Genomic DNA, 11,659 nt, shown 5'->3' with positions numbered 1-11,659 from the left:
AAATAAAATCTACAAAAGGCACACAACAAGAGAGGGGGTGGAGTGTGATGTTGCTGCTGACAGATTGTTGCTTTAAAAATAGTCTGGACCCGAGTGAGTAAAACAATTTAGAGCATTTTTATTCAGACTCATTGTCTGAAGCATTGCTGTATAGATCCCACATTGTGCAAAGAAGAAAGCAACTAAACTGAACTGTTGAGCTGCAGCTGGGGGGGCAGAGAGAAAGAAGTGACGAGGCAGACTATTGATTACTAAAGACAACAAGAAACAGAACTTTTATTTTAAATAAGTGTACAAGGAGTTGAACTATTTCAAAAATAATTAACAATAAATCACATCATTCTTTTATTTTCGTATGATTCAACATGAATTCGGCTAAAAACAACGTTTTACTCAAAGCTGCAACTTTTCAGACCGACTTCTTTGTGCCTCTGAAACCACTCTCTCACACAGAATAACTCGCTGCTTCATCATTGAAGTCAACACGAGCACAAATCTGGTACTCTGAAACTCAGAAGAAGGTTTTGCACAGATTTTCAGCAGATATTGACATTTTGTTTCAGTCCCAGTCCAGATGAAGCCAGATCAGTCTCCCTTCCTTCATAAATGTTGATTTCTGAGCTGCACTCTTATAGCAATGATTCAGTAAAGTGGTTAAACACATATTCAGCTACAAATGCCTTTATTAAATTATTACAAGTTCAGGCACTCGGTGTTGGAGCTACAAATAACTAACTTAAGACGTTTTTTATACAAATACACCAGAGAAATCAGTTTCCTGCAGTGTCTTTTCTGTTTTGGATCCCAGTGGGAAAAAAGCTGCTTCACAACAAGTCGGAAACAGTTGGGAGCTCTTCGGTGATCACCGTCTCTTTTTGTTTTTAATGCTAAAGCTTCCCGCTGCATCCATCCATCCGTCCAACCACCATCCATCAGTGCATAGTGACCCAGAAAGCAGTGTAGGTTTTCATCTGATCCAGTTGATTTATTTGTGGATCCTTTAAGGTGGAAAGTCACATTCCACTGTAAGAAAAGGAGTCTGTGTTTTTCTGAGCGTCCGTCACTCTGGTCTGCACAGATGAAGTTAATGGAATATTCAGGGGCCCCTCCATCCAACCTTTCAACGACAAACATCCACCGTGTTAGAGAGTGAACTCTTTATCCATCACAAACATCAATCCAAGCTAACAAGAAGCCAAATCATTTTCACTGTAGTTTTTATTCTCCTGCGGGTCAAGCTTAAATCTCTCATCCAGACCACGAACGCCTCGCAGCCATGGTAACCAGATACGAAGCTGCTCACTCGATGAGCTGTGGTCAGTAGATAAACACAGACGGAGCTGAGAGATAAACCTGCAGATCAGTTTTCACTGACAGGTGGAGCTTTAACGCTTATCTACATCAAAGATAAGATAAATAAACATGTTTCACCTTTTATGAAAATTATTTGGAGTGTTTTTAAGCCCAATTGAGGACAGCTTAAATGAGAATAAATGACAGGATGTAAACAACATTTAATGTGGAAAAAACAACAACTAATGGAATAAGGTTTATTAACATCCTTTGATATTTTAACTTTTATTATTAGCATTAAAACCTGATTTAAGCAGCTGGACAGAAATTATAATATAATATCAGTGCTAAATTATTTATGACAAACTCTTTTTGGAAAATAATTTGATAAAACATACAAAAGTTGTAAGACCTACATAATGCTTCAATTACATTGCTTTTAGTTACATATTTTCAAAGTTTATGCCCAAGTTAAAATTCTCGTGAATTAAACCTAATCATTTACCATAATTTACAGACTATAGAGAACACCTATAAGCCACGCTCAATAAATTTAAAAAGAAAAAATGTTGTACATATATAGGCCACACTTGTACATAAGCTGCAGGTGTCCATGTTGTAACATGAGATATTTACACAAAAACATTTTTTTAACTTTTAATAACATATCTACCAGTAACATACATAAATACATACAGTAAATGCTTTTTTTTTTTTTTTTTTTAACAGTACCTATAACAGGGCTGTTAAAAAAAAATATATATATACAGCAGCGTACCAGGAAGTCAGTGATCGCCATCTTCATATTTCTCCTACGCACCACAAATATATACGCTGCGCACTGCGCCCATGAACTTGTGCTGTCCTCTTCATCATGTTTCCCCCCCCTCACTGGGGGCCACAACGGGGAGGGGAGGAGAACGGGAGTTGGGGGGGGGGGGCTTTGTCCCCCCACCCCAGTGGACCAATGAAACTTGTCACCCACTGTCACCTGTTCGGTAATTTCAATGGCCAGATTTTTTTTAACTTTTATTCATACAGGTAGTCTCATTGAGTCACGAGGACCCACCCCCCAAGAGAGACATGTATTGAGCAGCTATGAGAGCACCCGATGTGACGAGGCTAAATGTTTTGGTGTCATGAAACTCGTTAGCCCATCCAAAAAAATATTATTTCCATAAATTAGCTGCTGCAATGTATAAGCCATGGAGTTCAAAGTGTGTGAAAAAAGTAGTGGCTTGTAGTCCAGAAGTTACAGTAAATACTCTGGTTTGGTCTCGTATAAAACCAACATGTACTGAATCTGTTAATAGGCTTGGAAATACAGACAGATTTAATTTAATTTGTTCCAAGAGCTACCTACAATGGGTTAAGATCTTGAATCTAGGAAGTCATTCATGGGCAAATAATTTTAATTTTCATTTTGACTCAATTTGTATTTATTAAACAAAATAAAGGATTTATCAGGATGGGAGACTGACTCAAAGTGAATATTTTATTTAATCTGATGGCTTTCTTAGACAAACTCAGGTAAGACTTTAAGTTAACGGCATTTTACAGTTTACTGGATCAGATTTTTTAAAAGTGATAATATAATATATATATTGGACCGAGGTGTTCATGAACTGTATTGGAATGAAATTATGTGAACTGAACTGCATATGTTTATTTGAATTAGACCTTTAGTTTTGTACAGTGCCCTGAAATAACATTTGCTATGAATTGACAAATAAACTAAACTGATGATTTGTACTAATTTGCTTTGGGCTTCAAGTTTTCAGTCAGTGCTTTCATTTGACTTCAGTTTGTTCGTCACCAGTCAGTCTTTACTTTCAAACAATCACTTGCTCTCATACACTACTGTCTCGCCCCAGGGACTTGCACTGAGCAGTGAACTTGATGATGTTCGTAAAGATAATTTAAAACACAGTTGATGTACATAAAAATAAATAAAAAATAGTCTCACTTGAATTTATAGTTTTTAATACGAGTGTGAGTTTCTTACCTCGTTGTTGCTGTAAGCATTATCGCACATCTCTATAGAGCTGAAACAAACAATATACAGCTTTTGACAAAGAAACAGAAGAGCAGATTTTCTAATTAAACCTGGTGGTACTGTATATTTAGGATGGGGGCAAGAGATTGACTGGACCAAGTACAGATGAGTATGAAAATGGCAGGTGTATGCGTTAGTAAAGGTTTGAGTGTGTCAGCCACACAACACCAGCTTTTCTTACACTTCTCACAAAAAGAATCCATCCATTCAGTTCATGTAGCAAAGCTGAATCAACAGAAGAAGCCAGGTAAAGACCAACAAGCTGTAGAAGTTCCAGCAGGCCGATGTATGGGCCTCTACTGTCTGCAGCAAACTAATGAGCAGTGTGTGCAAGCTGGAACAGCAGGAGGAGACAGCAGCACCCTCAGATTGTGGACATTTGTGTTTCAGAGTCTGAACACAGAGCAGACAGATGTGGATGGCTGCACTAAATTTTCTGCGAGAGAACAGATGGAGGGGAGGTGATACTGATGCTGCTGAACAGGTCTGATTCAATGTCAGTGTGCTTGAGATTGAGCCGAACAGACCTACGGCGGTGGTGTTTTTCAAATACATTCAAGTTGAAAACTCTGCGAGCACATGCAGCATCAGTGCTGTGGAATAGAGTTAACCAAAGTTTGCCTGCGGGCATGAATTCACATCAAAAGGAGCAACTCTTTTTGTTTCTTTGAGCTTTGGCAGATCTGTACAAGGATTGCTCCTTTTGTAGTTTTATTTTCTTGGCCTGCGAAATGAAGATGCTGCCGTCTCCCTCTCCCCCTCCCCACATTTTCTGGATTCTTTAAACCTTTTCAGGGCCAGGCTAATGAAAGACACATACAGTAGTCCCTCACTTATCGTGGGGGTTACGTTCCAGACGCCCCCACGATAGGTGAAAATTTGCAAAGTAGGGATGTTACATTTATTTTAGTATTTATGTTTAATTTAAGGCTTTATAAACTCTCCCCACACTCTTGCAATGTTCTAAACTCTCTAAAAGAGCACAGCGAAAGAAAGCAGACAGACTGTTGCTACGGTTACTGAGCCAATCAGTGCCTGGGGACGGACTGGTCATTCATGAGCACCGGGACATTTCTCGGTGGCCTGGCCCGCTCAGTAATTGCCGAGGGGGACAAAAGGTTTGGTTCAGGTCGCACTTGATGATTTTAAACAAACAATCCATGCTGCTCACTCAGGTATCCATCTCACTGAAGCTCCCACAGCAGCGATGGGGAAAGACAGACCCCACCCTCTCCTTTCTCTTTCTGAGGCTGTCTGTTATAGCAGAGCAGAGACACACAACACGTCACGTGCCCGCCTGTTGTGTGTCTCTGCTCTGCTGTGACAAACAGCCTCAAAAAGAGAAAGGAGGGGACCCCTTGGCGATCACTGAGCGGGCCAGGCCACTGGGAAATGTCCCAGTGCTCCCGATGCCCAATCTGCCCCTCAGCATAATGCTCTGGTTGGTCGCCTTCCATCAATAAACCAATCTTGAGTTGTGCACAATCTTACGTTGAAAACCCGCAAAAGTGTAAGTCTTGGAAAGTCGAACCACAAAGTATTGAGGGACTACTGTATATGCACTCCACAAAGAAAGGCTCATCGCCTCTGTTCAAACCCCACAGTTTAAAGAACCTAGATTTTGTCATGATGATTGAAATCACAGTTAAATCACAAAACAGAGTATTCATCTTGCACAGGTGTAACCCACAACTCTTTCCATTATTTTAACACAAATCAAAGAAAAAAATGCTCATCTAAGATTATTTTTTCAAGCTATCAGACCTTTCAATGATGCATAACACAACTACTACAGTACATATAGGTATGCGTTTTGATAAGGATCAGCGTGGAGGTTGTGGACCACCAGTTCAGCATGAATGTCTCTGATTAGCAAACAGCTCCAGATTGAGCTGCCTAGTTTGTCCCCAGATTAGTCCCCCGTTGATTGGCAGATTGACTCACAGCAAGCGGGTCTTGGCTGAAAGCCGCTACGCTGTTCCGCATCTCATTCTCACTGCCACGCAGCGGTATCAGTACCACATTACGTTGGCGCGTATCTGGAAGAGTGCGGCCCACCCGGGTCTGCGGGAGTCCTTCCTGAGGCCACAGGTCACCGTCATACTGAAACACGGAACAGGCAAGGAGAAATGAAGACATGAGAGGGATAAATAAGAGACTTCATGATGCTGAAACAGCTTGATACCACAAAGAGAAAATCATGTGTCCTGTGAGCTAAACCGTCCAGCTGAGGGACACGCCATTCAGCAGTGATCACAATCAGCAATGCTATACTTTGGTTTGGACTATAGACTACTAGCTGCTGCACCAGATCCATGAATTTCAAATTGTTGCAGATATTTTTCAAGCATGTCTGTGAGGTGTTTGTGAGAGAGAGAAAACACGCACCTGAATACTAAGAAGTGTGGCGTACCACTCCCTCATTTCAGACTGATTTTCACAGCAGACATACCTGCAAACAAACGGATAGTGATAACGTGAGCCACGTTGTGCAGCAGCATTAGGAGATGGGGCGTGAAGCTGATAAGCTTTTTGAGATGGAGAACAGTTTGAGAAACAGAACAAGAAGATAGAGGTCATCAGAGATATAAGGGAAACAGACATGCTCTCTCCTATAGTGCAGGGAGCGTGATGGTAAATTGGAAAGAAAACACTGATCAGTACTTTCAGCTCTATGTGCTGGTGCCCATGAAGTGATTATGTCTCTAATGATTTATTGTGAGCACATTTTATGCCACTTGGGTCTCCATCCCATAAAGCCCTCTGAGTCATCAACCAAGCTGTGATGCTGAATAAGCAGGCTTCATTTATACACTTATTACTGTTCCTAGCACAGGTTTCAACTACAGCAATTACTCAGGCGCTCTCCTCTGAGACTCGACAACTCAAACAGTATGCAGGGTTAAGTGTATACCACAGTTGTAAGAAGCCACACACACACTCACACACCTTTCACTTCCCTGTGAACAGTTTGCACCATCATGCCCAACAAAGCTCATTAGTGCTAGCCAGGATTCAAAGTCTCACATCTGAAATGACACTGTTGACTTTCTGTTTTTCTTTTACGTACATTAAAATGCCGGCCAGCTACAACAATTTTGAACCACAAATTAATAAAAACTGCTCCATTGTTACTCTCCAAAATGCCTTCGATTTAAAGTTCTATGATATTCTGAAAATAAGTTAGTATGTTAAAAAGCTGTGATGGTTTATTATCTGGGTGTCCAAATACGTCTTTAAAACGTCTTCAGTTAATCCAAAATGCTGATGCCAGAGTCTTAACTGGAGGATTTATCAAAAAGGAAAGTCTTAATCCCAGTCTTAAAACTGGACAATGTGTCAGCTTCACAGACAGAAACTGGAAGTTGGTTCCACAAGAGAGGAGCCTGATAAAGATTTTCCTCCCATTCTGCTTTTGGAAACTCTAGGAACCACGAGTAAACCTGCAGCCTGAGAGTGAAGTGCTTTGTTAGGAAAATATGGAACAATAAGATCTGTAATATAAGATGGAGCTAGGTTGTTGAGAGCTTTGTAGGTTAGAAGTAAGATTTTGAATTCTGTTCTGGATTTGACAGGGAGCCGATGGAGAGAAGATAAAACTGGAGAGATATGATCTCTTCTACTAACTTTTAAACGGGAGTTTTTCCTTTCCACTGTTGCCACTGTGTTTGCTCATGGTGGGAGACTGCAACGAAGCCAAGATTCAACTTGTCTGCTGAATTCCTTAGAGAACGTTACTAATTGGCTTTTATGTATGTGAATGTTCCTGTAAAGTGCCCTGAGACAACTTTGTTGCGATTTGGCGCTATATAAATAAACTGAATTGAACTGAAGCTGGAGCGAAACTACTGCAAGAATTTTTATGAGAAAATACCACAACAAAAAGAGAAATTTAAAGATGCATAAACTTAAGGCGACAAAGTCAATAAAAGAAGAAAAAAGTAGCAATATTAAGATCCAGTGGAAATGTTAAATCGGCTCAGCAGCTGCTTCTAAACTCTGCTTTAACTAGTTTTTCAGCAGCATGTACTCAAATCAAAACTTTCTAACCTCTGATTATCCTCACATTTCTTTTAACTCCTTATACCTTCCCTCTCTCTCTCTCTCTTGCTTGTTCTAAGTTGAGTTTCTAAATGAAACAAAAATGGAACAATAAGGCAGAACAAAATGATTATTTGGCCCACAGCGTGACAAGGACAGGGCTCTCCTTACATCTGGGAAGATTACATGTGTACTATTATAAGTAAAAACTGAACATTCAGCTCTGTTGGGCTCTAGCAGTACCAGGTACACGAACAGGGAACAAGATTATTCACCTTTTCTTTTCCTCTACACTTATTTTTCAAACAAAAAACAAATCAGCTGCTTCTTTTCTCCCTGCTGATGAAAAGATGTAGCATGTTTACTGCTGGCAGTAGTTACAGCATATAGTTACTCTGTCATATGTGTGAGCTTATGATAAAATTATAACCAGACACACAGAATGAATAAAAAAATATATATAAATTATTTAAGGCACAATTTTTATCACAAGTCACAAAGAGTGTAAAACCAGAGTATACTTACAGCTAAACACTTTGATATACATACAAACACAATCAGTTCCATTGTTTTTTGTGTAAATCTTTTTGCACCTTCTGGCCTGCATCACAGTGAGGGTGGGTATTGTATTACATCGTCTTTGCAGTGCACCGAGATGTGCATAACATCAGCTTTGGTACTCCACAAGCACATCCCCAACAAAAAACAGACGCACACAGAGAGACACAGACCCAGAATAGAATAAAGCCAGTTACAGGTGCACTCATGTGTTTTCCCTCTAGGTGGAGCCGACCTTTCATACGCCTCCCTCTTCAAACTCTCTCATGCAGAGATCTGACCTGTTTACCCCGCCTAAAGAAAAGCCTGCAGCTTCCTCTGATGTTTATTATATTTGCATGCATATCATAAATATAATTACGCCACCACTAAGGAGCAAACGCCACTGCCTGCAAACATGTCAGAACAACTGTGCAAGTCTGAACTGAAGCCGGCTACACTGTGTACGTGGTGCGTAGTGCCACTGTAGGAATAAAACAAGAATAAAAATCCAATTTTTAGTACTAAAATATGTTTAAAACTTACTTGTTTTTATGAGTAGGAGGTAGTAGAAGTAGTACTGAACCAAAGTCATTGTAAAAAAAAAAAAATCAAAAGTTTCAGATCAGTCCTAGTTGTAATGTGAAATAGAAACATGACCGTAAAAAAGTTTACGTTCTGTTGTTTTCTCATGCTTCAGTTTGCACTTTATGAAGATATTAGAAACAAAGCTAAACCTGTTTATATAAAAACAACAACAAAGTCAAAACGCAAGGTATGACAGTGGTTACACGTTGGAGAAAATCTCTCGTTCTCTGACGTTTACTCAAATGAACCACAACTTACAACAGCTGAAGATTTGTATCTGGCATTTTACTTGCAAGGTCAGATTTAAGGACAAGTTAAGTACATAAATATACATAAATGTATACACAGGACGACCAGTCAGAGAAATGAGCCTCATTATCTGCTCGCTTTTATATCCCTCTCAGCTCAGCTGAGTTCATCATAGTTCAGGGGGTGTCCTTGAAGCCAGCTGTAGCCTCACACGCCATGCTTTGTTTGTACAAACATATGGTTCATGGGCATCAAAGAGACATCCTTTAGTTTGAGATAAGAGAGTGTTTTGGGAAACAACTGAGCTCCTTGTTCTCAGGGCAGAGAGGAAGAGTGTTCTCTGCCACAGTAATAAAAACATCCATAACCTCTGACCAAAAATTCCATAACATTAAGCTATCCAAAAATACTTAAATCCTAAAAAGGATGAACTGCAGCTTAATAAAGTGTACATTTCAGATCATTCATTTTAGATACAAGCTACTCACCACTGCTGCTTCTCTGGTTTCTCTTGTTTCTTGCTCTCATACATTACCGTCAGGCCCCAACTAGATACAAAAGATAAAAAATAAACAAACAAAATTACCAATTCGTTTGAAAATCAGTCATGTGATTTTTGGTCTTAGTCTGTCCCCTAGTGGTCACTGACCATACTTATGAGACCCAGGAACTATTTTAGTCGAGTCAAATTTATTTACAGAGCACATTTAAAAAAGAAACTGTTACCAAAGTGCTTAGGTTTGGGCAAATAAGTACTGGTAGCTATATACAATTTATACTATATATATATTTAAGTGTATCATTTATATATTTTATAATAAATAATTTGTAATTCGTTTGTATCTGAAAAATTAAAGAAGAAAAAAATGTATCATTTGCATAAGAAAAATACTTTAATAATTGAAAATGTCCTCAAGTCTACAAGCGGTATACCCATATTAAGGCACCTTTAAATAATCAGTTTTGTTATTTTTTATTTACGGTAATGATCACATTTACTCACAGTGTGGGAGGACGGAGTCTCTTCTTGATTCCTAAGTAAACCTTCAAGCTTTTCACCGGCCATTCTCGTTCTGGACGGTTACTCTGACAGAAAAAAACAAATACCCTCAAACTTGTGAAATAAAGTAACAACTAAGAACAATAAAGACTTCGCCTGCGTGTAAAACTCTTACTCTGACATCCTTGTACATTCTGAGCGAGGTGACGTTGAGAATGAAGAATCGTTCGTGGAAATTTCCAGACGGCAGCCCCAATCCCAAGATGCTTCGTTCTTCTCTGAACTTCATTATTCCATGTTTGGATACATCCATTTTATTGGCTGAGAGGTAGAATTAAATATTCACAAGTGTACAGAAATATGAAGGGCAGTGCAATGGTTTAGCAAGAAAGATATTTATGTTTTACCCAGGAAGGCCTTCATAGCCTCTATATCAGGATGTTTCTTGATTAGCAGACGGGAATCAGCTCCAATAGAGTGAAGGATGGGCAAGACTCGCTCCTGATAGTGCAGGAGACGTTCTGAGAAAATACACAATAACAAAAAAGGATGATGTAACTAAACGTAAACTGAAACTAAACTACTCCTTGGCATGACCAGAAAAGGAATAAGTGAGGAAAAAATAAGAATGGATGGATAAAAAATTTGGACATTATGACAGCATGAGCCAAGGAAGGATAAGGTTTGAAAACTGGTCTTCCGACAGGTAACAGGAAATCTGACATATCAGTTGGGTTTTACTGGCATCGAAAAAGTTTCCTGCCAAAATACAGGCGGTGCACATACCGAACACAAAACAAAAGCCAAAGAAAACAGAAACAAATCTACTGATTGAAATGTGCTGTCATAAGAGCATATGCTTTGTTATTAGTGATTCGAGTTATATACAGAAAACCTCACAGGTTGGTCTATTTCTTTTGTTTATTTTCATTAGTCACTGTTATTTTGACAGCTTAAATTTAGTGGTGCTTTCCAAACCAAAGCCTCATAATCTAAAGTCACACAGGCAGAGATTTCAGATGGTTTCCAAAAACTGACTGGATACCTTTTATTGTGAATAGGAGCTCTTTTAATGCACATTTTAGTAATCTTTCTTAGGCAGAAAAAAAAAATCAAGAGTGAGTATGTTTAACTTGAGCATTGAAATTAAACTTAGAATAATTCATAGCTAAGATTTCTAGAAACCTGAGTGATATTACATGATCAATTATCAAATCAATAGAAGACAGAAGAAAATAGAAGCGGGCTGAGGACAGATCCCTGGGGCACATCACATTACAATTGAACCATCAATGACATACACTTGTGAAGAGCAATAGCAGAATATAAAGTCATCTCCTTCTCTCTTTTAATTTTTTCCATGTGTCTCACCCATATCTTCTTTATCACAGACCTCCCAGCAGGTCCAGTAATCTTTTTCTCTAACTAGAATGTTACGTCGGTCCAAAACCTCACATGTCAGCTCTGCTGCGGTCATGGAACCAGGCACCTGAGGGGAAAACAAAACAGGAACCAGAGTTGATCAATTATCACAGAGTAGAGGTGACTGCAGGAGTTTACAGTGCCTTGTGAAAGTATTCGGCCCCCTTGAACTTTTCAACCTTTTGCCACATTTCAGACTTCAAACATAAAGATATAACATTTTAATTTTTTGTGAAGAATCAACAACAAGTGGGACACAATCGTGAAGTGGAATGAAATTTATTGGACGTGTCAAACTTTTTTAACAAATAAAAAACTGAAAAGTGGGGTGTGCAATATTATTGGGCCCCCTTGTGTTAATACTTTGTAGCGCCGCCTTTTGCTGCAGTTCCAGCTACAGTCTCTTGGGGTTTGTCTCTATCAGTTTTGAACATGGAGACACTGAAGTTCTGCCCATTCTTCTTGTAAAACAG

General features: G+C 39.2%; 1 protein-coding gene across 1 annotated transcript in view; it reads right to left on the bottom strand.

Annotated features, from left to right (window-relative positions):
• Positions 1–384: 384 nt before the first annotated feature.
• Positions 385–11,659, bottom strand: part of LOC119410514 (arf-GAP with Rho-GAP domain, ANK repeat and PH domain-containing protein 1) — a gene marked incomplete in the record, with an annotated part of 99,223 nt that continues 87,948 nt past the window's right edge. The window contains 9 exon segments of the mRNA XM_037677395.1: positions 385–1,117; positions 3,299–3,338; positions 5,294–5,452; positions 5,738–5,801; positions 9,253–9,312; positions 9,768–9,850; positions 9,940–10,085; positions 10,172–10,285; positions 11,136–11,253. Coding sequence (XP_037533323.1) covers positions 3,318–3,338; positions 5,294–5,452; positions 5,738–5,801; positions 9,253–9,312; positions 9,768–9,850; positions 9,940–10,085; positions 10,172–10,285; positions 11,136–11,253 — 765 coding nt within the window.

Source organism: Nematolebias whitei, chromosome 6 (assembly GCF_014905685.2).
Source record: "Nematolebias whitei isolate Nwh7 chromosome 6, NemWhi1, whole genome shotgun sequence".
NCBI lineage: Eukaryota > Metazoa > Chordata > Actinopteri > Cyprinodontiformes > Rivulidae > Nematolebias > Nematolebias whitei.
The sequence above is the reverse complement of the archived record's forward strand: the minus strand, read 5'-3'. Positions and strand labels throughout refer to the sequence as shown.